Source organism: Motacilla alba, chromosome 10, assembly GCF_015832195.1.
Source record: "Motacilla alba alba isolate MOTALB_02 chromosome 10, Motacilla_alba_V1.0_pri, whole genome shotgun sequence".
NCBI classification, from domain to species: domain Eukaryota; kingdom Metazoa; phylum Chordata; class Aves; order Passeriformes; family Motacillidae; genus Motacilla; species Motacilla alba.
In genome coordinates this window covers 8,917,907-8,944,583 of record NC_052025.1, presented here as the reverse complement: position 1 = coordinate 8,944,583, position 26,677 = coordinate 8,917,907, and the positions used below count along the sequence as shown (strand labels likewise).

Genomic DNA, 26,677 nt, shown 5'->3' with positions numbered 1-26,677 from the left:
ACCTTTCTGTTCTACTTCCTTCTCAATGAATGGATGTGCAGGACAACTTCTTCAGCACTGAATTTCTCTCCTTAGATAAAGAGTCAGAGACCCAAGGTCAGACAGAGGCCTTCTGGAGCTGACCAGTATACACTGGGCATGTTTCTTGTACCACTTTTTTCTTTCATACAGTCAGTCCCCAGGGAATTGCGTCGTTTGGGATAGTCTAAACTGTCTAAATGGTCTACTTGAGAAACAAAGCCCTGTGAGGAGCGGTCCCAGATGCTGGGCAGAGCATGCTAGACGGTGTGGGCTCCTGCAGAGAGTGCTGAGAATGCTGTGAGTCTGATGGTCAGTGCTTGAGCTCTCTGCAGACATGGCTCGGCAGGTGCCATGGGCTGGCCACAGGGCAGCCATCCACAAGAAAAGGGAGAAATTCACACACACACAAACACACACACACAGGTAGCTACACCCCTGTGGCCTCCTATCAAAGGCTGTGTAAGCTCACTGGAATGTGCTTGTCTTAACCCTTTGCATCAGAACATGAAGTTCTCAAAGTGTTAGGGTTGTGTCTCACCATGTCCCTCTGTGCTGCTCACACATAATTTGTTTTAATCTGACTCATTAAAAAAAAAAAGATATATAGGGTAGAGGGTCACACATCACTTTTTGTTATCATCTGCTTTACTGACAATGTCCTTCCTGTCTACATCCCATGTGAATTCCCTAGGCAGGAAGATATTTCTGTCTCAAGCCACATACTTAGAACCAATGTTCTTCATTTTTACCACATCGGCACTGTAGAGAGTAAGTATAGTATGTTTTAATCAGTTTGGGATTATGTTGGAGGCTTTTTTTCCTGCTGTGCTCAGCTCAGTGACCAGCAGTGAGGAGCTCCATGCTGCATCTGCTCTTGCTGTCCATGTGCATTGTTTCAGCACCAGTGGAACTTCCACTGCTGTCCAGGTCTTCTAGTCACATTATAAACCTTAAAAAAAATTGTATACAGAATATTGTTTACTAACAATAGTTAGTAAACAAACATGTGGTGTTCAGTAGGCAGCTGAAAGATCCTCAAAATCCCGATGATTAAGCACACACCAGCACATAGGGCACCTTGGTGCTTGGATTCCACCTGCCCCACGTCAACAGAAGCGCTGAAGGAGCTCTGGCCCGGAGCTTCCCAGGAGCAGCCGCTGTGTCGCCGTGCTTGCTCCCTTTGCGGGCCAGGGAGTGACAGGGCACCGGAGGGCTCTGCGCGGTGACCTGCCCGACAGCCCACAGCGGGAAGCTGCGTGTTTCGAACAGAGAAGAAACACAGTGTGGGCAGAGGTGAAGACGGGGAGCGTGAAGGGACCAAAGGAAGAAAGAAGCAACAAGAGAGATCTGCGAGGCCGTGGAGCGCCGAAAAGGGACCCCTGTGTTGGGCGGCCCCGGCGCTTTGCCCCCGCGGGCAGCACAGACGCGGGGCGCCCGGCCGGAGGAGCGGCCACACACCCCACGGGCACGGGATCCAACGCCCTGCCGGCCAGGGGCACCTTGCACAGCCCAGCCTGCTCAGGGCCCCGTCCAACCTGGCCTCGAGCACCTCCATGGCGGGGCCGGCGCCAGGACCGGTACCGGCACCGGGAGCTGCCCCGTCCAGGCCCCGCCGCTCCCAGGGCCCCGCCCTCGCGGCGCGCAGGCGCGGGCGGCTCGCTGGCTCCCGGCGTGCGCGGGGCGCAGGCGCAGGCGGGCGCTGCTGGTCGGGCTGGGCGAGCGGGGAGCGGCGGCAGCCCGGGTGAGGGGAGCGGCTGCGGCGCGCCGGGACGGGACGGGACGGGGGTGCCGGGCCGGGCTGGGCTCGGGCGGGCACAGCCCTCCGCCCGCCGCGGCGGGAGGAGGAAGACGGGGCTGGGTTGACGCCCGCCCGGCCGGACCCCGGCGGCTCACGGGGGGCCCGAAGCCCCGCTGGTGCTGGGGAACGCGGGGGGTCCGGCCGGGGCGGCGGGCGGCCCGACAGTGGGGTCCTGCCTGGGCAGCCTCCCGGGCGGTGGGCGCGGGGCTGAGGGGCCGGGGGAGCTGCGGGGCTGGGTTGGGTGTTCAGCCAGCGCCCCGCTCTGCTGAGCAGCCCGAAAACGGAGACTTGGGAAACTTCGCCTGCAGAGCTGGCGCCCGTAGTTCTTTCAGTTTGCTGCATGTGTTTGCTCGGCTCCCGCGGCGCTCGGGTCCCCGCGGTCAGTGACGGAGGGATGCCTTTCCGGGGCGGGGTGCGCTCCGTGCACCGACAGCGGGCCCGGCAGCGCCCGGAGCCTCCCGTTCGCCCCTGCCCGGAGCTCTCGGGGGCCTGTTCTGAGAGCCTGGCGCTCTGCGGGTAGGCGCAAGATGTATTGAAATACGTGATGTTCCAGGGAGGTTGCCGTGTACTTTAAGTTAGCTGTGATGTATTAGATCGATCCTCATAACAAAAGTTTGGCTACGGTGTCAGGTGTAGAGAGCTTGAAAGGCAGCCAGTGATGTAAGGGAGGACCTGAAACTGACTTGTACTCAGTTTTCCTGAAGTAATAGAATGGGAATGAATTCAATTTCTTCTGCTGTTCTGTTCCAGGCTTGTAAGTTTTGCCACTTTTCTGCAATGGATAAAAGATAACTGAATGTTTCAATAAACATTCAGGTAGCTTGCATCTGAAGTTTCTTTTTGACTAAGACACCAGCAGGCAATTCCTCCAGGAGCAGATACTGTATATTAATGGGCAGCAGGTTTCTATTGAAGAACATCCAGGTATTTTCTGAAAAATTATGCCTAAACATCCCTCATCCTGGCCAGTCAGTAGCTTCCTGCATGTTGGGAGGGAGAATGGACAGCTGGCGTGGTGATTTCCGACTGAGGAACTTCTCGGGGCACCTGGGATTTTTACCTTATCCCAGCCTTGTATTTATTTGGGATTGTAACACCTGCCCTGCAGCAAGTTTGGTGAGCATGCCTGGAAGTGCCATGGGTGTGCTGAACTGCTGCCACTTCCATGCCCTGTGCAGCGTGCCAAGGCTTTGGGGCTCCTGGCCCTGTCACCCCTGCTGTTGCCTGGGCTGACTGAGTATGTCTGTTTAGCCCTGCAATGTATTCAGCAACAGGCACACAGGAGTAAGTTTTTATGGGACAATGCCAGCTTGGCAGCTTAGCCATCACTCAGAGCACCCTGTCTGCAAGAGAGCTGTGTCCCAGTTCTGTGTCACTGTACACAAGATAAATAAAAGAGCAAAGTGGGCTTTGGTTGCAGGTGCTCTCTGATACAGAGGAGGAGCTTGCAGGAACGGGAAACACAGATGTGTTCAGATTTCCTTCATTGTGAAAGCATCTTCATGGTCTGTGTAGTTACCCTGCAGCAGCTGCCTGTCCCCCTCCACTCCCTGGGTCACTTTGTGGACAAAGGTGAACTTAGAGAAGCTCAGTTTGCCATGTATAAAGCTTAGTGGATTGTCTTTTTGAACAGAATGAAGCCTTGGGCTTGCTTTTCTAGGAGAATAGCCCAGAATAGTTGTGTCTTCCTGCCTGGAAAACACAGTTTACCCTGAGGAGAAGTGTAGGCAAAGGCGAGCTGCCACCTGCTGGCTCCATGACGCTCTGGGCTGGGGGATGTCTGCTCCCTCCCGGCCAGGACAACCCGGATCCTGTGCCCTACCCCAAGCTGGGGGTCTGGAAGCTTCAGGTGGGTTTCTAAAAGCTTTCTGCTAAGGAAGACAGTATTGGGCTGTTGAGCAGACTTATAAGGCATTACAAAAATATCCTCAGGAACCTGCTGGGATTATGGTAATATTTATATTTACTCATTTTTCTCCTTGCTTTAGTAAGTAAAGATAGCTCTTTCAAGTGCAGTACATTCTTCATAAACAGTCCTGTATAATCTTGCACACTGGAAAATAGAATTGTTGCCATCATAGGGGTTCCCTGGGGAAATGCTCAGATTAGGCTCCTCCAAGCAGCTGGGAGGGTCTGGGGCCCTGAGTGGTGCAGGAATGCTGACAGCCCTGCAGACCCCCCAGCTCCAGACCCCCCTGCTCCACCGGGGTCACCCAGAGGCTGGGGGAAAGGAGGAACAAATGAGATTAAAGTGAGCTCTGAATGTGCTGGCCAGACCCAGCTCAGTTTGTTTTTCATGATGTTGCTTCTATTTTAAAATCCAAGTCACGGAAGCCATTTACAGTGGACTTTAACAACACTGTTGTTTCCTGTGGGCAAGTTATATCTAAAGAGTTTCTCCTGTTTGCACCCCAAGAAATTATGTTCTTGTATATAACAGAAATTTCAGGGGGGGCAAGGGGTGGAGTTTTTGAAAGATAATTGGAAGCTTGCTATTTTTAGAATCTTCTGGTTTTTAAAAATGTACTTTCAGAGTGGAGGGGAGAAAAAATATTTTGACTTGAGCCTAAGAAGTATGTGAAAGTTGCTTGACAGTCTTTCAAGTGATTATTCAGGTAATGGCATATAAAATGGCATAAAGTTAAGTTACTGCTGTTTTCTCATTTCTTTAGTTCTTCATTGATTTCCCAGGCGTGGGAATAATGGCCAGATTTTTTTCTCTGTGATGTCCAGCAGAATTTCTTCCTTTCTGATTTTTCAGCTTCTCTTCTGCTTAACAAAAAGGGAATTGACATTTGATGGACTGGAAGTGATGGCTTTCTTTCCATTTCTCTAAATGTGACTATGAAGTTGCTGGAGTGAAGAGCTTCGTGTCACAGTTATATATCTGAGAAAGAATAATAACTCTTTGGACTTTTATGCAATGTTTTCATGGTAAAGCTAAGAAGGATACTTAAAAGTAAACTAGCTCTGCTCATCAAAAATGGGCAAAGTATTTGCAAAGCCAAAATTGATGGTTGCAGTTTTTCCCATGATTCTGCATTAAGAACACACACATACCTATCTATCTATCTATCTATATATATATATATATATATATATAAAACGTGCCACAAATATTCACAGGCCCAGTAACTGCTCCTTCTAAAAGCTTGGAGTTTGTTACACATGTGTCTCTGTGCTGAACTGCTACAGCGAGTGATGGAAAGCAAATAGAGCACTAAATGTGTTTAATGGGAGGTGAAAGGCTTGTTTGATTAGATTAGGCTTTAGCTGGCCTTTATGCCCTTTTTAGGCAGTGAGAATTCCTTACACTATGTTTTAAAACCTGATTTTTAGCATGTTGTATGCAAGTGTTGTATATGCTGTGTTTTCTTTTGTAGGGAATGTTTCTGAGAGTCGTTGCCAAGCAATCTCAGTGTGCTCACCAGTGCTACCATCACACAATTTAATGGTGTCTCACATTAAGGATGCTTTCATATTTTCAAAAAATATCCCTCATAGGTATTAGAAAATATGTCCAAAACTATTTTAATTTGTATTTGCCAGGCCACATGTGATTCTCTTCTCGCTGAAGTGAAGCCTCAGTTACAGAAACTGGGGTTTTTTTGTTCTGCTGCTTTATTTTTCCCTTTTGTGTGTGTGTGTGGACACTGTACCTGAAGATTTGACTTCTTTGGTTGTATACAAACAAGTGAGACTAAGGGCTGTGACCTGAAAATTAATAATGTATTACAAAGGATGAGTAGTTTTCCAATACGAAACATCCCAATGCAGTAAATAAAAGGTAATTAATTCTGGATGACAGCATTTTGTGGCAATTAATGGAGAGGAAATACAGATGATGTTGATGAAGATAATGTATGGTTATGCAGTGCAACTCTCTTTCAGAGTAAGGGCAGCATTATTCTGCAGCTTACTAACCATTCTGCTCCTTATAATTACCTGTTAAAACTGCACCTTTTAATATTTGAATGCAAATGGACATGCAGAAATGTGGTAAATAGCAGTGTCTTGGTGTAGGGCTCGGATGGCGCAGCCTGGTCACAAAGAGCAATGTGTAATGAGCTGCAGGAAATGTTTTTCTCCTGTGATGCTGTGTAATGGCTTGAACTGTAAGGAAGGGCAGGACATTAAGGCTCCAGGAATGAGAAGTTCACATGCAGATTGTGTGGCATCAGCTAATTGTCCATCAGCTGCTTGCACCTGGAGAAACAAATACTGCCAGACTATGAAAACTGTAGGAGGTGGCTCTCTAGGCCACAGAGTCATTCCTTTAATTACTTATGGAACTTAGGAAAACATAGATGTGCTACCCTCTGCATTTTCTGCAGCCAATAACTTGGATGGCCCTAGCTCTGTAGCCTCTTGCAAAAGGTCTGGGCTCTTCCAGCCTGATTGGGTTTAGTTCAGAGTTAGCCAGAGTTCTTTTAATGTGATTTACCACAAAAATGAGAATTCCTCCTTATGTTTGAGAGAGCTTTGCAGAGGCCAGCTTTGGTCCCATCATGTCAACTGTAGTTCACAGTAAAGCTCTTCTGTTTATATCAGCAATACTTTTTTAAAAAGCAGACATCCTGAAAATAGCTGAATATATTCCTCACTCAGGTGTAGATGTTGATAGGAAATTCACTGTTCTTGCAAAGACAGTTGTTAAAACCAGATAAATTTTACAGGTACACTTGACTGAATGGTGTGGATGAAGCTTTGTATGCTCAGGTCTGTTTAGTGTCTCTGAATTAAAATGTCACCATATGTAGCTGTGGCAGCCAGGGAGACCTTTCTGGATGTAAACAACTGAGGTGGAGGAATCCTGTGTGAAGAATTCCATGGTATAGCATGTATGCATATACAGCTTGCCTTTTCCTGCTACTTAAGAGGCAGTGACTAAATTGATCTGGTTGACTAAACTGAAGGACAGTGTAAGTGTGGATTTGAAGTGATGCACTTGTATTTATGGTGTGAGCATCTGTCCTTGGATAGGGGCTACTGGAGAAAAAGTGATTTTTACTGTGTGCCTGGTCTGTGTTGAGTATTTCTATAGAGGCAAAAAAAGGGTTTAAGGAGACTAATGAACAGGAATGTATACATTTAGCTTTTGCTTCCCAAACACCTTATAGACTCTCTCGCTTATTTACAGAGAGTCATCACAATTACCTTTTCTTTGTCTGTGTTCAGCTTGAAGCAAGAATTTGGCTGAACAAAAGGAGAGTCCTAGAACTTGTTTCAGAAGAATGAGAGGAAACAACTTGTCTGCTTGAACACTGATGGGATTAACTGTTTTTTCCAAGACAAATGCTCAGAAATTGTGGGTGTTAGAAAAGATGTTCCCCGCCCTCTCCTTGTCTGTGAGAAGTGCTATAGAGACTGTACATTTTGAAGGACCCTGGTTTCCTCTAAATATAACATTTAGTGACCAGTTTATTCTTTAATTTTTAAAGATTTTTTTTTAATTTCAGGTTTTTTATGGTCATAGGATTGACTGGAATGATGCCACTTAGAAGCTGTATTTCCTATGCTTTTCATCAAGCTATTGTAATTTTCCTTGGACAGAACAGAATGTTGTTTCAATGGTAGTGCTATAATTAACTTGGAGGCAAACTTCCTTTGTTTCCTCTGTAGGTAATATGCAAGGGTATGAGTCAGTAATAACCAATTACCTTGTTTATAGGAAGTTATCCTTAAGTGGCCTTGAACTGCTGTAGCAACAATAAATGTGGAGCATCTTAACTCTTCTTTTGGCTTCATTATGTGTAAAAAATGAAGGTGTTAAACTGGACTCATAAATAGTAGGATCTCCTCCCTCCTGCCCTACAACTTGCCCTGTCTGTGGGAATGATGGCTTTGGTGTTCTTGTCAAGAGGACTGGGTATTGAGCTTGATTTGAAAATAGATATAGCTTCATTAGATACAGTTTGATTACTGATGGACAAAGGCATGGTGGGACAGGATTCTTGTCAGTGAAGAGGCACAGCTTCCAGGTGCTCCTTGTCAGCTGTAGAGTAACAGACGCCAGAACTGGGTGACAAAGCTTTCCTTTCACAGATGCATGTGGAGGCTGAAGATGCTGTGTGCTTGGGATAGTTACCTTAACTCTGTTTATTTCTTTTTAAGTTTTTCATAGACCTGGATAAGAATTAAGACTCGGTTTTGAAGTGCTTGAGCTACTAGCTACTGCCCAAGTCATGACGCTCCCATTTCGAAAGGACTTGGACAAGTACAAAGATCTCGATGAGGATGAAATTCTTGGCAAACTTTCGGAAGAAGAACTGAAGCAACTGGAAACTGTTTTGGATGATCTTGACCCCGAGGTAGGCGTTAGCCAAGAGAAGTTTTATTTTTTTCATTTGTTCCATTAGTGGTCTAAAATAAATTGAGATTTTTACAATATACTTTTGGACAGAGTCTTTTTCGTAGCCTGCTGATGATCTCACAGATATATATGTGTATATAATACTTATTTCCTTTTTGCAAGGTGGACACAACTGCAGCCAAGGAGAACATAAGAAAGGATAGCTAGGAGGAGCTTTCCGGGATTGATTTATAAATAAGAGTTGCTGTTATTCATGTTCTTTAAAAGAAAGTTTATTTAGAAAGGCCTGTTTAACTTTCCTGTTTCCAGTGCTGTCTGGTAAACAGCCCTTTTGCATCCATGTTTGTTTTATTATTTCTGATGTGGAGTTTGATGGGAGTAGGAGGGTGCCAACCTCTTCTAATGATTCCTGGTATCTGGTAGCTTATATCTATTTCTGTTCTTATGTTGACTTTGTGAGGAGAAGACAAGTAATTGCTAAGCTCCTGAATGATTATGTCAGCAGGGGGTACTGAAAAAAGAATATTACAGCTTTCTGCCACAAAGAGCTGAGTTGTCCTCTACAGATATTGGAGCGAATTTCAGACTTCAAGACTTGTGTTTTCACCTCATGGTTCTCTCTGGTTTTGCTTTAATAAAACCAGGATTAGTTTAATCTTGATGTTCAGGGATCGGTTCAGAATATTATGATCACCTGTTTTGTTGCACTGCAAGATATTACTGATATTTTAAATGCCTTTGACTTTATGGATGTTTTAACAGAGGAGAACTGGCAAAAGGGACTGGTTGTCTTTCATGGCAGTCAGAATTCCTATACATTCTGGTCAGTCTGTACTAATATCCTTTTTTTTCCTCTTTAGTTGAAATATGTTGATATTATCAAAGAAACGTCCCACCTTGAGTCAGGTCAAAACCAGAAATACTGTGTTAAAATAATAGTGGAGTCAGTTGTCTTAAAGACTTAGAATCACATGGATGTAAGTGACAGAGGAAATAGTCTCTTGCTGAATGTCTAAACTGTAAATAGCTGAGTTTTATTTAGTACTGCTCACTTAAACAGTGCTGATTCTAGCAAAGAAATGCAAAGTAACTGGCAAATTGAATGCTGGGAGCTATTGCACTTAAAGAATTGCTTCTATCCTACTGAGAGCACAGTGTGCTGTATTTTCATTATATTCTCCATGTCTAGATTACCTTGTGTCCTTCCCTGCTCCAAAAAAAGGAAGTTGGCAGGGGGATAAAAGATGATGTATCAGGGCTGAACCTTGCAGAGAGAGAGAAGGAAGTGGGAAATGAAACTAAGCAGGTGCTCACCCAGACTTTCTAAGCTGTTCTCCTTTGCTCCATTTGTTTTGCAGAACGCGCTGCTGCCTGCAGGCTTCCGGCAGAAGGACCAGACTGCCAAGAAGGCCTCGGGCCCCTTCGACAGGGAACGGCTCCTGGCGTACTTGGAGAAGCAGGCGCTGGAGTACAAGGACAGGGAAGACTATGTGCCTTTTACAAGGGAAAAGAAAGGTAACACCCCCCACCCCCCCATGTAAGTGTTTATGAAGTCTCTGAAGTGGAGGAGCCAGAACTCCTGTGAACCGAATGTGATCGAAGCACTGGCAGCTGTAATGCTTTTAACTTGCAGCATTCCCAAATGGATGCTACTGTGCAGGGCCACGAGGTTTCCTGTTCAGGCATTTGTGCTGCTGGGGCTGTTGTGCTCTTTGTGTGTAGCACAGGAAGGAAATAAGACTCAGAGATTTTATAATAGATTGCAAAGTTCTGATGGGCATGGTATCCTCAAAGTAAGAGCTAACTCTGATTTATGTCAATCATGACAAATGCTGTCATGGTGCCTGTGGCTTATGCCTTGTGCTGCTTGCAGACAGCAACATTTGTAACACTGCATTGGACTGGAGAAATGGCAGTTCAATGATGTTGTGGTAGACAGTAATGTTTGAAGATGATGTAGGCTGACAAGGCCATACAAGTGGTGTATGCAGTCATGGTGTTTTTCTAGCATCCTTACTGAAAGGTTTAATAACATTGCATAGTTACTCCTGACTAATTATATAGTTAACATCACAAGTTTTGAAATCTGGCAGTTGTCTGTGGTCTTTTCTTAAGGGTTTGAAACCCTTTAATTCTACTTAATTCTCTGGTGTGAATCATTGCTTGTTTCAGAATTGAGTCTTCATTCATCCACTGAGTTTGTGTATATGATTGTGGGGTTTATTTGGTGAAAATTTTGTTTGGGGTATTTGCATTTTCTCTTGCTGTGTCAGATAGCTTTACCTGACAATGCTGGTGCCTCCCTTTTTTTCTTGAAGTAATAGAGAGATTGTGACTTTACAGTGTGCTGCAGTGTGTATGAGGGACTTCCTTCACAGATCATTTTTTGCTTTATTTTGTAGCTCAGCTCCCTTTGTGTTGAGAGATAACTGTGGCACTGCTGACAGCAGAATGGGACTTTGGTGGCTGAACCTGTAGGAGTAACCAAGTGCAGGACAGTGCAATGTATTGACTGAGGAAGGCAGAGGCACCCCTAGCAGCAGTGCCTTCGTGATACCCCTGCTGCTGCCAAGTACCTGTTCATGTTGTGTGCAGCTGTGCCTGGCTTCTGCTGCTCTCCTGACACATCTGCCAGTCTGTGTTGGAGACAGACTGATGGTTAAGTGTGATTGAATTCAGTATATTTGGGGCTCACAGGCGATTGGGGAATCCTTGAATCCTGTGCACTGCTCTGTCAGGGAGTGAGCTGGGCAAGGAGGATGTGTTCTAATACTGCATTTTCTGCTGGCTGTTAGTGCTTCTTTCACTTAGATGGCTCTCTAAAGCCAGCTTACGTCTACATGCACACATAAAAGTATTTGCTTGGGTAGATAAAATCTGTGAGAATCTTGCAGAGAAACAGAAGGGTCCAGCTGTAATGCAGAGCTTGGTTAAGAAAGATCAAATGTCATTTCCTTTATGTAATTACTAAATAGTCTGTCTGCATGTTGCAATGAATCATACCAGTGTAGTTGGTAAAATTTCCTGTATCTCGTAAAAAAGGAAAGTTGCTATTTAGTCACTTATTCTGTCATTTATTTTACTGCTATAGGAGAAGAGAAAATAATATAAAAATGAAATGTAGATTACTTTCACTAAAACTAAACATTCATTAAAACAAATGTTTAGTATCCAAATTGATGCTCTGTTGAGTGGGCAGGAGGCAAGAGGGTCAAGCTCATGTTGTAGTAGGTGAGGGATAATCTTTTCTTTTCTTTTCCCCTCATGAAAGTATTACGGTTCAAATTTGACTTGCTGCCGCATTTGTTGCCATTTTGCACAAAAATGGCAAATGTAAATAATTTAATCTTTTAAATCAAGAAATTATGATATTGATCTAGATGGAGAACTTGGAAAGGGCATAGGATGTAACTTAATACTTGAGTAGGATGTTTTTTGCTATAGGCTTGTATGCTAATGTGTTTTTCGTTACTATTAAAACAGACCAACAGACAACTAAGCTGGGTTATAATTTTTCACTTCATCTAGAAATATGTGTTATGGAGAAACACTAGCAAGTTGTGGAATAAGGGTAGGTGAAAATCTTGCTTGATTCTCCTGTTAATTTAGGAGAAACGTGACAAATATAACCTTCAGTTCCAGAGGTTTTGGGAGGAGAGAGATGGATTGGAGCTGCAGCTGGTTTTTTTGGTGCCATTTTTTGGGTCAGAATTTGCTAAAATATTTCTGTGTCCCTGGATGGTCTCATTGCTCTAACTTGTTCCAATTATTCATTTCATGGAGCAAGAAGAGGAAAAATTTACCCTTCTCTTTCCTTTTTCTGTTTTAGTTGAACTGATGTCCTGCATTGTGATTTGATCTGCAGATTTATTAAAGTAGCTTACCCTAGGTTAATTTTTAGTATCCTGTCTTGCTACTGATTCTGGTAACATTGTTTTCCTACTAGAGTGTGAGAGAAAAGATTCTCTTCCAGATGTCCCAAGTACCTAACTTTGGGGTAACATGTTATTAAAATAGTATTGCTACTCTTTCAGTGATAGATGATGTAATTTCTCCAGGTCTTTGGAACCTCTTTTGTTTGTGCTATGGCATGTGGAAGATCTGAAATAATGTAAAGTGTCCTGCTGTGGTGAAATGAACAATGCTAAAGAAATGCAAACTTTAATCCCTAAATTATACTGCATTCCATTTTCCCAGTGCCTTGATTTTGTTTCTAGAAGCATCCTTAAAAATGTACTTTGTTTTAAAAAAATATTTCATTATTTAAGTCACATTCTGTTCCAATTAAGCATTGAACCATACAGTAAACCATTGTTCATGAGATTCATGAGACCTATGTGGTAATAATTGCAACAGAACTAGCTTTGTCTCAATGTGTGTATGTAAGTATGTCATAAAGATTTTACGGGGTATACTGCATGGAAAAGGAGCTCTCACCCAAGCAGTAAAGCAAGGCTTCAGCACTGAAGGCTGTTGCCCTCAAGTGTGTTCCACTCATCTGACTTAATCTGACCAATGCTCCTCCTCTTTCTCCCTTCTCTTGGAACAGCAGAAGAAGACAATTATTGCTGCTGAGATAAAAACATATCTCAGTAATGTACTTTGTGCTGTATAGTGCAAGGCATTAGCTAAGTGTTGTGTAAACTAAGCTTTGCATTTCTAGCCTTTGCACTCTTCTAATTGTGGCTCTCTCTTCCCTTTGCATTCCTGCCGGGGTGTGTTTGCTCTGTCTAGATTTGCAGTTCATGTGACCTCTGCTTTAGGCTTGGTTTGGTTTTTCGCTTCTCTATCACCCAGGAAACAGACTGAAACTGTAGCCACCTGGCTAAAGCTCTTTTGTTGGCACCCTGCTCAGTTGTTGCTCCAGATCACCATTGCCTTCTGTTGCAGCAGGATTTGGGATGCTGTGTTGTCTGTTTGCCATTGAATCACTTTAAAGTCTTTAAAGGAAGTGTGTTACATGTTGTGAAGTGAAGCTAATATCCTGTAGGAGCTTTGCAGAAACAGCTTGTCAAATTTATATTCTCCATACAAGAGCACTAGAACAAAATAACATGTGATAATCCAGCCTTAATGTAAAACAGTTTTCTAATTTATTGCTATGTGGCCTGTAATCAGATCAGATAGCAGATAACAGCTCTGCTTCTGCACTAGGAAATTGAGGAACTCATTTGTAAGTTGAATCAAAAACATTAGTATGAAGTTGTGCTTACAAGGGAATTGATAAACCTAAGTCTGTTACATGGTAAGAACTGGAGATTGATGAAGTGTGGATTATATAAAAACATAAGATGTAAGGAATACATCAGATGTTGCTCACTTTTCTTCATGAAGTCAGTGATGAGAAAAGCTTGTATTCAGTTGTTCTCAGGTAGCACTTGATTTGTTTTCCCAAATGGAGTATCCCAAAAGTCGAATTTAGACTTTCTTCTGCTGTGCTAGGTGTGGCTGCCTGCTGCCTGTTACTGTGGGGTGTGTGAGAATAGCACCAGCAGTGTGCAGTGCATGGCCCCACTGAACAGACCTGATTTCTGCAAGGTACTGAGTCTCACCTTAAACACTGTGAATCTGTGCGGGGCATGTCCAGGGCACTTCCATAAACACCATCCAGTGTTCCTGCCTTTAGAGCAATACAGCTGGGTGGAACTTGGAACTGAAAGTTCATTCGCAGCAGAGGAGGCCTGTGACTTAATCCTGGATGTGCATCATCTAGCATGTAGTTTAAAGGCATGAACACCTGCCTATATAATTATTACAAAAATGATGTGAACGTCCCTGAAATTTGCCTCTTCATGTTGTATTGCTTCATCTTTGCATTATCGTGGCTGGCTGTAAAGGAGCTGTCATGTTCCTTCATGTAATCAAATCCCTGCTATTTGGAAATGTTCCACTTGAGGGCCAGGCAAGCTGCACATCTCATGGGCGGCGCAGATGTGTAGTGGTTTTTGGTTTTATTTAAAGCTTGCTTTAGGAGGGGGGAAGGGACTTGCTGAACTGTATTGGCAGCAGGCCTGGAGTGAGATCATTGTCCCCAGAGACACAGGGGTCTTACCCTTCTGGAAGTAAATTCATTGCTAGAAGGGAGTGGAGAAGGACCTACTTTTGTATGTGCATTGTAAACCTCTGATTTCTGTTCTAGGACGAGATGAAGCCAATGAATGAGAAATTATGTACATAAGGGTGTGACTTGTTTTATAACAAAAACTGCTCCTGACCTAGCTCATGTGACTGGAGTTGGCTGCAGTGAACATTTCTGGAGGGCAGTGGCTTTTAACATTTTTACTTCATTAAAAACTGATTATACTTCTCACTTTCTTTAGGTTTTCTGAAGAGTCAGGCATGTATGGATAAGTTTAGTATTACTCTTAGGAAGCAAATGTTTGAACCAGACGTTTCTAACCTATGAATTTAAGAATTACTGAACAGCAACATCAGGAAAAGGAGTTCTTTTTTTGTGAACACTGTGGGATGAACCAGACAGAAGGCTGAATTTGGTTAAAATACATTTTTCCCAAGTTGCTTTTAATTGAGATTAATTTCTTTTTCCTGGTCTCTTCCTGCTGCACTGATGCTGCAAATAGGATGGCTAACTAAGGCTCAGGTGCTCGAATACCACTGTCCTCCTTCCTTGTACTCCAAAATCCTCACCTTTTTACTAGCCTGTATTACTGAGGGAAAATAACACAAACATAGCTGCTGAAAGGCTTTAGATCATGTTTATGCTGCTCAGAGTGTTTCACGGATTGATGAAAAGCTTGTCAAACATTCTCTTCAATAAACTACTGTTTAAGTTAAAGGTTGATCTCTCCCTAGTACATGATGCCAGTAAAATAAAATGATAGAAAGGTATTGCATCATTTATATCAAAACAACCTGAAACAATTGCTACATAAGCCTGCAATTTATGAAGAAGAAATGTGTTAGAAATGTGTAATTTTTTGAAGGTTTTCTGTTAATCCTGAATCAATTTATGAATGTTTTCTTTTAATCCTGAATCACCAACAGTTTCTTTTGCACTGTCCATCAAAGCTGAGGTAATGCATGTCAGCTGCACTTAACTACTGTTTGGAATCAGTACAGTTATGTAAGGAGGTTTGTTTTCTGCTTCTAAATATGGATAATGACCATTTATACAAGTTTCCAAAGAGATAGCAACCTAGGAACAAAGATACCGTGTTGCTAGCAACAGCTCTTGGTCATCAGACTGTGTTGTTGGAGAAAAACCTGATGTGCTTCTCTGTAATCTGTGCTAGTGGGACTGCATGAACTTCCTTTAAAAGGAAAAGGACCACAAACTACTGTAATCTAGAGAAGATATGGAATACGTGATTTTGGCTTTAGTGATGCTAAACTCCACCTACCAGCACTGTAACTGGAACGTTGGGACAACAGTGATTCCTCTGTGGAAATACTTTTTATAGCTATGGATATGGCAGAGAGTAGGCTCGTGAATTAGGACTTCAGGAGACTTCATAGGATGATTATCAACACCACTTCCTACTCCAGGAAATAACAAAAGGAAGATGGAACTCCTTTTCCATTGCTCTTTCTGCAGATGGCTCAGGCAACTTGGAAAGTTTGAAAAACTTGAACCTTTAATAGCTGTTAAGATTTCATTCACAGTTGTGTAGGTGGGAGCAATTTCTCTCAAATGCATCAGTACAAGAGCTTTTGTTTGCCTTGTTAATTTGTCCTGGACCTAAGCACCCCTTGCCTGTCCTGGCTCTTATCCAGTGGAAGACTTCTTTGTTCTGAAGGACCGGTTCTAAACCATTTACAGCTGGACTGTTAGAAAGACTTTCTCAAATTCTGATTTCCTACCCTAACTTTCCAGCTAAAGATGTATGCAGGAATTAGGGTAACTACACAGACCTCTACCTCATTCATGTCTTCTAAAATAAGTTTTCCCATTACCTGCCTGTAATAACTTTAAGGTTGGTGCAGAATGTAATATTACTCCTGGTTCTTTTGCCACTGAATCTTTGATGACCTTTCTAAGTATCATTTTAGAAAACAGTGTCACTGGCAGAGAAATCTCTTACCATGTTTTGTGCTGTTCACAAACCATGGCTTTCTCACTCAGCTTTGGTTTTTTGCTTCAGAACTGAGGGTAACATCTGAAATCAGAAATATCGTGTATGGTGTAAAAACTGCAGTGAATAGTCAGGTGTGTGATTTCAGATAACTGTGATATTCTCTCTCTGACACATTCCCATTGCAGTTCTGCCTGGGACCCTTTTACCCTTGAGAGGAAACTCAGCCTTCTCTAGTGATACTAAATCTTTCTTACAGTCCTTCTAGACTGTTCAAAATGTATAATGCAGGTCTTTATGTTACTTTCTAATCCTTAGCAGAAGCAAATAAGGCTGGAATCATGATCCACACTCTTGAAAATTTATTCTTGTTTGTACTCTTTCCTCATCTCTGACTTGCGACAGCAGAAGAACTCTTTATGTTGTCTGTGGTTCTCCTAGTATTCACTAAATGCAATATGTATTCTTTAAGTGCATATTATTTGAAACATAAGTAGCAGTATAATATAAAGTAACATTAGACTTTCCATTTTGTTTACTCCAGGGAAAATATTTATCCCCAAGCAAAAGCCTGTACAGTCTTTCACAGAAGAAAAATTCTCTCTTGATCCAGAACTGGAGGAAGCCTTGACCAGTGCCACAGACACAGAATTGGGTGACCTCGCAGGTGAGGTTTTTTTGAAGGATGAATGGGCTGGTACAAATTTAGAGAAGAAAGATCTAAAATTAATGTGATGGTGTATTGATCTGACTACAGGATGTTGTAGTTGTGATAGAAGCCAGATTATGTTGTTTTCCAGTTTGCTTGAAGTGTTTCACTTTGTTGATTTGTGATAATTTGTGAGGAAGTTAATTATTTTGGCCTGCAAAAGATACCTGATTTTCAAACTCAAAACCTTTAAATCCATTCCTCAGACTGGCTGTTTTTTGATGTGTATTTAACTGCTTTTTCTTGTGTATAACAATGTATTTGTATGTGCCTGTATTCCCAAAGCTTCATTTTTGTGATTGAGCTGCACTTTTTAATGTTGGTGCTTGAACCTGGTGAGGTCAGAACTTTCTAAGATGTGAAAGTTAACTAAAATGTCTAGAACTAATTATTTTTTTGTACTTTTTTCAAGTAATTAAGATATTGAATGACTTTTTGTACTGATAAGTACTGTACAAACATCAGGTTTTGTTATTTAAAGGAACCCTGCATCTGACTGAATTAGTCGGGAACAGTAAGAACTGTTTTTTGCTTTTTCTTTTTTTCCTTTTTCAGCAATACTGGGAATGTCCAACTTGATAACAAACAATCAGTTCTGTGATGTAGTAGGAAGCAGTAATGGGATTGACAAAGACAGCTTCTCAAGTAAGTGTGTACACCAGTGCTAGAAAAATCAATTCTCTGTACTGCCACAGTTCCTGTAGCATTCACCAACATGCTTTTAGACTCCCCAGTCTTAGTCTGGAAATGTGTATGCCTATAACATTGCTAATTGAGTTCTGGCAAGAGTGGAATTGAAATATACATACACTAAAGCGTCCTCTGCATTTAAGTCATTTTTTGGTGACAAAATAGGCATAAGCATGCATTGTGTGTTGGTTCTTAGGTTTTATATTTGTGTTTGTAATTCAACTCCTATATGCTTTCTGGAAAAAAAAAAAAGGCAGAAAGGCTGTGAGGACTTTTGAAATCCAAAAGAATTGAGCTTTATGAAAATATGGTCAGGAGAGGATGTTATGCTTTTTTGGTGGGGAAGGAGATGTAAAGACTGATGAAATGATCTTTAAATACAGTAAATATTTAGTATGTGTATAATTTGTTCACAATGAATATGTGCAGCCTGTTTGATTAAATGCCTTACTTTTCAGATATAGTAAAAGGTGAAAAAATGTTGCCTGTTTTTGATGAACCACCAAATCCCACAAATGTGGAGGAGACACTGCAGAGGATTAAAGATAATGATTCTCGTCTTGTTGAAGTTAATCTAAATAACATTAAGGTAATTACCTGAAGGCTGCAGTAAATATGCTGCTTTTTCTCAGTAGAAGACCCTTTTAGCTGCAAAACTCTGTAAGAGAGCATGATAGGCTTATTCTAAGTACAGCAATCTTTCTGCTGAATGTTGTGGTGTGTATAAGCTCAGAACCTGCAGCTAAACCAATAAGCCATCTTGGTTTCTTTTGCCAAATGTGTATTTAAAAAGTCTTAGACTTTCTCACTGCCAGCCCAGATTTCTGTTGCTGCCAAGCTGGCAGCAGTTCCAGCAGCTCATTATCATGGAGTTAACTACTTTGTTGAATCCTTTGTCCTTGATGAAGCAGTGTGCTCTCAGATTCTATTGCAAGCAAAGGGATATTTGTGCCTGACATCCTTCTGATTCTTGTACAAAAGGGCTGGTGGAAGTTAGGGCAGCTTCTGCTCCTAAGTGTAACAGTTGTGTTTTTACACATGACAGGCTTTTGTGTATTTGCTTGAAAGAAACCAGAACTGTAGCACCCCTGACTTGCAGTGCAGACACCAGAGACAGCCTTGCCAGCAACCAGGGCTGCTTGTTCCCCTTACTAAAGGGGGAAATAAATTCCCTGGTTTAAGAATACTGTGTAACAGGTACATGCTAACCAAAATAACTGCCTAAAAAGGCAACAGATCAAAGTTTCTGATACAATAAACTGAAACATTTGCTACCCAGTTAATTCTTTACAATTATTCCTTTTAAGCTTGGTTGCTACTATTCTGTAAAAATGATTGCTTTATAGAGTGGGTGACTCCTACAGCCATTGCATCTTAGGGTAGGTCTTCACTGTGGGACTGCTGGAGACCAGTGGTAGTTAATATTGTAGGGCATTTTGCTGTAAAGAGAATAAGATAGTGGGAGAAGTTGGGAGGGGATAAATTTGTGTGTCTCATATTAAAAATGCTATTTTTAATTCAAGAACATACCAATTCCAACGCTGAAAGAATTTGCAAAAGCCTTAGAAACCAACACACATGTGAAGAATTTCAGCCTGGCAGCCACCCGAAGCAATGATCCTGTTGCTGTTGTAAGTACTTGCAATAATGGCTGTAAGTGGGGTGCAGGGGAAGTGAGGATGGAAAGGCAATGGTAAGGGATTGAATTTAATCCAGTTTAAATGCTCAGGGATGAAAATGTTTCCATTCTGCTGCACTGTAAATTATGTTTTCTTTAACAAACCTTTGTTGTATCTAAGTTGGTAAATGATTTCTAGTAACTTAATATGCAGCAATGCTTCAGATGTGTGAGGGAGAATTCTTTTTTCCAGTCCCTTTCAGTTCCCCAGATTTTTAATTTTGCTAACCTCCTTCCTTTTTTTCTTTCTTTCCTAATTATTTCATTCCTGCTGTTCATTCCAGTAGCCAATAGTTCATTCAAAATTAATTTGCAGGAAGACATTTGAGGACTTAAAAACACCCACAATATTTTTCAACTAACTAGAGTTTTAGTTGAAGTTGTAAAATATGTGTTTCTCTATCTTCCTGCTACCAAAGATTGGCTTAAACTATTGGTATATAAAGCATTATATTAGTTGAAGTATCTGGCTTGATACAATTGAAACTTAAATATAATTTATTGTCAGGTTGGTTTTTTTCTATGTTGAATTAAAGCAGTACCTTATTTAATTACAAATAAAGAGGTAAGAAAAGAAAATTAATTGTTTTTCCAGGACAATCCTTTGCACTTGTTTTAAATTCAAGTTAGAAAAAAAGCAACTAGTTTGAAAGACTCCATTAAATGAACAAATAAGCTTTTGAAAGCTTTGGGTTTAGGTCAATTAAAAAGTTTATTTTCAGCAGGACTAAAATGTATAGTAAAAATCTAGAAATGATTCTTTTCTCAGGTGTGGTTTTGTTGCATTTATTGTTTTGTGACTTGATAGAAAAATTCAAAGGGCACAATTTTTCTGTCAGTAAACTCAGCAGTTAGCCATTCCTGTCTTCTTCCTTTCTCAGAAATAACATCAGGTATAAAAGTGCCTTTAGCTACATGCTGCTACTATGCTTAGAGCTTTGAATTTGACCTCTTCCTACCAAATCTGTAGACAAAAGCATTTTCAGAGTCAGATCTCCTGTTTACAAATTAACCGTATCTAATTCTCCTCTCAGTTGACTAATGCCCTTTCTTTGGCCTTTGCTTAGCAGCCTGCACTGCTCGTTGTGTGCTGTGAAGGCTTACAAAATGGAATTGGTCCAATATGCTAATTTCAGACCATTTATATTCTGTGTAGCTTTTTAGTTTGTTACAAGAGAAAGACAGGCCTTCTCTTGACTGAATGCTACTTAAGAAGGGAATGTAGGTAATGCCTGGCTAAAGAGTCATCTCAGTCTCAGTAAGTGAAAGCTTGCAAAGTTACACCTTGCATCTCTGAACTTGCTGGTTCCATGGAACTAGTTAGTGGAAGTGGTTATTGCTGTGTGCTATGAGGTGCTGCAGCAAAATTCAAAAGTTTAATGATGCTTTCTCATATTCAAAGGCTCTTGCAGATATGCTGAGAGTAAACACAAAATTAAAAAGTTTGAACATAGAATCAAACTTCATCACTGGAGTTGGAATTCTGGCATTGGTTGATGCACTGAAAGACAATGAAACATTGACAGAGATCAAAATTGATAATCAGGTAAGTGAGGTGGTGGTGATACCATAGCTAAACCCAGCCAATCCTAAGTGACTGAATATTTTTACAAGACAGCTTGTGATAAACTCTTCAAATATTTTATGTTTAATTATCTTAACACCATCAACAATTGCCCTTAAGATTGTCAGAAACATCCAGCTGAGGTTGATTTCTGTGCTTCCTTGTGCTTTAAAGTGTACAGATATATTTTAGGACCTTCTGCCTATTTGATTCACTAGAACGAAGCTGAGTGCTTATTGACTGATATGGGGAAAGTATTTTGATCTCTTTCAAGATGAACACACCTAAGCTCTGTTGTCTTTGTGTACCTTTTAATTTAACAGAGGCAGCAGCTGGGCACAGCTGCAGAAGTAGAAATTGCCAAGATGCTTGAAGAAAACAACCAGATCCTCAAATTTGGATACCATTTCACACAACAGGGACCTCGAGCCAGGGCAGCTGCAGCTATCACAAAAAACAATGATTTGGGTAAGACCTGTCATTATTAATTGACTGGGTGTGTGGCACAGGCTATAAAGGGATTATTCCCCTTCTCTCTTCACAAAACCAGGGTAGCACAAGATTAGTAAATCAGTTTCAGGTTTCTCCTATGCTTTACTCCTACTTTTTTGTTGCTGCTTGATGTTTTCTGCTTTGTTGCAGGGTGTCCATGAGGGGATAATTTTTAGCATAGTCTAGAACAAGAGCATTCAAATTTCATGTGCATTGTGGCAAAGGGAATGAAAACAATAGTTTTGATCACCCAGTTGTATTCAGATAAGATTAATTTCCTCTTTAAAAGCAGTACTTGAAATTAACAGTGTAGGATGCCCTGTTCAGTGCCAGTATCCCAATGTCACTGGGATTGCTTGAGCAAGGAAACTGAACATACTGTCATGTACAGAGGCTGGGACTGGGTAATCTCTCCCTTGGTGGTTCTGTTCATGCACAAGTAGCTGATAGCAGTGGCATCTTTGTTTGCTGCAGTCAGATTTGTTGGAGCTGATCAGTTAGAATCCTAATTAAATGGATCAGCAGAAAATTGGTTAATAACATAGCACATGAACGGAAATCATTTGTATAATAATGTCAAATATTTGAGGCACTCACCTACAAAATAATGTCCGTCTATTCAAGTAGAACTTCATTTTAAAACTCTGTTTAATTAAATCTTTATGGTTTAGGTGCTTTGTGGTGACCTCTCATCAGTGTGAAAAGGGGCCAGGCAGTTTAGTAGTAGTAGCGGTAGTTAAGGAATATATTAGAGGGAATGACACAGGAAATTGGAATTTGGTTTAAAGATCTGATTCCACTCTGAATAAAGGTTAAAGTGGAGGAGAACAGCTCTGGAAGATATGGATGAGTAACTAGAATTGAGCACAGAGAGATAAGAAAGGCACTCAGACACTGCATATCTGTTTCTCAAAATAAATTCTAAACCAGTTGGGTTTTTTATCATAATGCTTCAGGTGTCTCACAGCTTTCTAAGGTTTCTTCTCTCACTAGTTCTCTTATTAGTGCTTGACTGTTCAAAATCTATGCTTCTATTGATATCTTGCCTTTTTTCCTTTGCTTTCTTAGTCTGGAGTATGCAAGTAAAAGTTTCTGCAAATACCTTTTCATCTGTCCAGCGCTGAAGCTACAGAGAAGGTTACTCTGAATACCCACTTGGGTATTGAGCACTGAAACCGAGATGTTTGAAGTCTCTAATTTCTCTCTTTGTACGTTCCTTCTAAAAAAAAAAAAAAAAGTCTACATCTTTTTCTTTGCTCACACTGTGTTGTACCACTTCCCTGTTCTTTGTCTGTGTACTTCTAACTGCATGATTGGAGAAGTCTAGGGCTGGAAATTCTTTTCATCTGTTCTTGCAGTTTGATGAAAGCAGGTATGAATAACTTCTGCCACCTACTTTCCATTAAGTGAATTTGAGAAGGCATTCACTTTCTTCTTATATAGATGTGCTTGCTTCATTTTTTTAAACAGAATGGAGATGTCCTTTGTATTTTGCCCTTTATGTGTCCTGTAAGACCTTTAGTGCCATTTGCTTTGTCTGCACAGAAAAGAGAAACATAATTTGATAGTGTGAAAATAAAACATCAAAAATAATACAAATGTTGAGGAAAACTCCGGTCAGTCAATCAATATTGCATATTCTCAAATCTTAATAATTATTGCTTTCAATTGTTTTAATCATAAATTTTAATGGAAGGTTTTAGGCTGCTGATTGTAACATCTGTGTGTGTATAAATTGTGTTAGATATACCGTGAAGCTCTTGTAGTGTTTCTTTTGAAACCATGTAAATTAAATTCACCTCTAAAAAACTGTAAAAAAAGAATCCTGGCTCTATCTGCTTATCAGACATAAGATGATTAATGCTTCCCACAAGTCCTTCCTTGGAAATATTTTCAACTGTTTGTGAATAAGGTGATAAGCTGGACTTATTTGCCCAAAATGCTGTCTAATGCTAAGTGTTAGCTACCTTAATTTGCGCTACTTCATGTGACACAGTAACTGTTCATGTTACAGAAACACAAAAAATAGTTCAAATGCTAATACAGCGAAATTTCTCTTTCTTGTCTCCCTTGCTGCAGTTCGGAAGAGAAGGGTTGAAGGAGACAATTAGCAAAGCTGATGCCAGAACTGTGGAGTCAGCACGGGCGGCACCGTGGGCTTCGGCAGTCTTGGACTACATTGACCTGGGTTAGAAGGGAAAAGACTGGAAACCCCCTTCCTTTTAAAGCAAAGCAGTAGAATCATCTGCTGGTATGCAGCACGGTTTTGGGATGGATGGAGACACAGTAACTGTGCCAGTCTCTGTACCATAGGTTTTGATTGGGTTTTTTTAAGAACTATTTTTTGTATTTCAAGACTTTGGCTGTGCTTTCTACTCGAAATATAATTGCAAATCAATGGTATAATTGTCTGTAGTCAAAGAATGGGACTTTTAAGATGATTGGGCCGATACTGACCCAACTGAAACGTTTGTAAGAAAATCTGGGGTGTGTATTTACCAGGAGGGGTGTGTATATTCCTGACAACAGTGCTCTAGAGAAAAGGGATTCTTCACCCAGCAGCTGCACTCGTGTAGAGCTGTTCAGCCTTGTTCATCTGCACTGAAGAGAAATCTTTCACAGCAATGTTATTTGTAATTCTACTGGTTTATTTTTTATCTGTTCTTGATACTGTAATCAAGTTCAAAGACATCCTTTTAAGCCAAACAAAAATAAATTGGCTAAGGACTTCTCCCAAGGAATTAGAGGGACTAATACAAATAATGGAAGCCTTGGAAAACAAGGAAAAAAATTCAGGAGCTTTGCAAAATGACAGTTTTTCTGTTACATCTAAATCCTTAAAGTCTTTTTCAAAAGGTCCCATAAGTGTGTCTTGCTCTGTATCTAAACTGGATATGTTTTTAGACTGATTTCATGTGTTCATCAGCATTATTTAGTTTATATTCTTTGTTTAAAAATTCTTATCTACATTCATAAGTATCAATTTCTCTAGAAGTAGTGGACATTCATATTTAAAACTCTGCATAGCTATACAGGAAAAGCAGCCTTCACTGTAAGACCACTGGCCTAAGTTACATTACATTAAGCTATTTGTACTTCATACAAATCTAACAGTTTTCAATAATGAAGTAACACTTTCAAGAAAGGGTTTTTCCATTCTATATCTGTCTTGATGTTGAAACACTACCTAAGAGATGCAAAACCAAACCAATATGTAGTGTCAAATCTCTAGGCCGTAGTCATTGTTAAAGTGTTTAAAGTTCTATAAGCAAACTAATAAGGCAACAAGAATCACTTCAACTTCTGTACATAATCACAGTACACTTGGAAATATGAAAATCTAGAAGCTTTTCGGTGTAGATCTGTCTGGACTGTCTTGTTCTAGTTTGCTTTGAGATCGCAAAGAAGTTCTACAGGACTGCTTGGCTGTATTTATAGCAACAGACAATTCAACTGACAACTGTTTTCATCCAAAGGTCATAATGTGGTGAGCATTTATTTGTAGAAAACCTGTTGGACTGAGAATTTTGCATCAGGTTGTATATACTATAAAAACAGAGCAAGTCCCTGACACTGTGCCCACGTTGTAATTCGCTGCAAGTCTTGGTTTGGATCTTTAAAGACAGACTTTATTCTGGAGGTGGCTTCAAATTTTACTGCAACTGTACAGAGAATTTTGAACTATAGTGCGTTCAGTGGGGATGTAAATAACTGGTTTATACTCGTGGAAGAACCTTTTTTTCCCCTACTTCGAGATCGGCGTTTTATTAGAATTACAAATAAATATGTGCTCTGAAAACCAAGTTGGAATTAATTCAGTTAAAACCAAAGACTATACTTAGTGTAACCTCACAACAACACCAGAAGTGTTCTGATGAGTAACAAAAAGGGCTTCTTTTGGTTTGGGCTTTTGTAAATTTTCAAGACCGTTTTAGATTTTGAAATAAACTTTGAAATAATTCTAATACGATATGCGTACAATCTGTTTTACAGACAGACACTGCTGTACAAGCATGGCCAGAGCATGTCATGTGCTGAGTTGCCTAAAGCTGTACTTTACTTTTGATTTGCTAGGCACCATTATCATTTTGTGTCAAAAAACAGGCTGTAATGTCTTCCTTCATTTGTTGAAGGGCTGCATGTTCACAGAATCTGTTCATGTATTGGGATTCTGTGATGAGTTGTTTTATCACTACCTAAAAAGATTAGGCAGTTATCTCCTACTTGAAAATGAAGGAGAAAACTGAAAGGCTGGATTATGGAAATAATAGCCCAAATCCCTTTCTTGCTTTTACTTAATCAAGTTTGGCTGTTTAATTATTTATATTCCAATCAAAGGCAGAGCTATTTAAGTTGCAGCTCTCAGGTGTCCTGTCACAAATGATAGTGAAATAGTTTAACTCTGTAGACAACAGCTAAAAATTTGACTGCTTGTGACTTTCAGGACAGATACCTGACAGGCTGGGCATGGAAAACAATTTTTTTCAACCAGGAGGGTTTAATCATCCAAATTGTTGCAAGACCTTTGGTGTGGTGCATTGAACACTTAACAGCAATCACCTTTGTGCCTGCAGTGTGTATCCAGTTTGGAAAAAATGGAGAAATTCAGTCTGTAGCCAGGAATCTTCAACAGTCCCAACAAACAAAGTGAACGCTGATGTAACGCCATCGAGCGTGGTGAGATCCTGCATATGAGTTCACCACTTGTGAGTGCAGGGGTGGTGTTACTGTGATAGCCAGTACCATAAACACAAGGTCTTTTTCTGAAAGAGATACTGTTACTGATTATTTTTCCTGCTTAATGCAGAAATCAAATGACCGCATATGTTGATTCTCTTGGTTCCAAGCTAAGCATGGAAACATAACCAATATTTCTGAGCAATTACCTATTTACTCTTGTATTTTAAAGAAATAGCCTCTCTCTCTCTCTGCAACTTGAGTAATCCTGCGTTTGTAAGCTACAAACGAGCCAGTGTTCGATTTAAATTTCCATTGGGGAAGCAGGTATTGAGTATTTTAGCACATCAGCACTATATGCTATCAGATTGTAAAACAGTTACTAATCTTTGGATGATTAAAGTACTGTATTCTTGTTGTGGCTTCGGGGTTTTGTTTGTTCGCTTGTTTTAATACTGTACTGACTTGCTTGAAACCCTTGTGTTTGTATGAGAGCAACAGCTTTCCTTCCCCAGCCGGCGGGGAGCGGCCCGGTGCCGCTGAGGGGGGCGGCTTTCCCTCAGCGCGGCGCGGGAGCGGCGCCGCCACAGCGGCACCTGCGGGGCCCGAGCGAGCGCCGCCGGGAGGGGAGGGAAGGGGAGGGCGGCTGCTCTGTGCGGGGCGCTGCAGGCACGCCGGGAGCGTGCGGAGGAGCAGCCGAGC

The 26,677-nt window shown here is 41.2% G+C and overlaps 1 protein-coding gene across 2 annotated transcripts; it reads left to right on the top strand.

Moving 5' to 3' along the window:
• Positions 1-1,651: 1,651 nt before the first annotated feature.
• On the top strand, positions 1,652-26,398 carry LOC119705007 (tropomodulin-3-like). Of its 2 annotated transcripts, XM_038146895.1 has the most exons (11): positions 1,699-1,762; positions 2,570-2,743; positions 7,934-8,130; positions 9,491-9,647; positions 16,710-16,832; positions 17,430-17,519; positions 18,023-18,153; positions 19,088-19,195; positions 20,645-20,788; positions 21,130-21,274; positions 23,378-26,398. In XM_038146895.1, exons 3-11 carry the CDS (start codon positions 8,005-8,007, stop codon positions 23,407-23,409), a joined length of 1,056 nt encoding a protein of 351 aa, XP_038002823.1. In that variant the 5' UTR covers positions 1,699-1,762; positions 2,570-2,743; positions 7,934-8,004; the 3' UTR covers positions 23,410-26,398. The 2 variants fall into 2 exon arrangements, with proteins under 2 accessions (XP_038002822.1, XP_038002823.1); XM_038146894.1 differs by lacking the exon at positions 2,570-2,743 and having other exon boundaries at positions 1,652-1,762.
• Positions 26,399-26,677: the final 279 nt, after the last annotated feature.

What these genes read in the sequence shown, in the direction of transcription:
- LOC119705007 (XM_038146894.1), top strand. Translation starts at nt 8,005, where the DNA reads ATGACGCTCCCATTTCGAAAGGACTTGGACAAGTACAAAGATCTCGAT. An exon ending in AGAATTGGGTGACCTCGCAG is followed by an intron (nt 16,833 to 17,429) that starts GTGAGGTTTTTT and finishes TTCCTTTTTCAG; the next exon opens with CAATACTGGGAATGTCCAAC. An exon ending in GCAATGATCCTGTTGCTGTT is followed by an intron (nt 19,196 to 20,644) that starts GTAAGTACTTGC and finishes TCATATTCAAAG; the next exon opens with GCTCTTGCAGATATGCTGAG.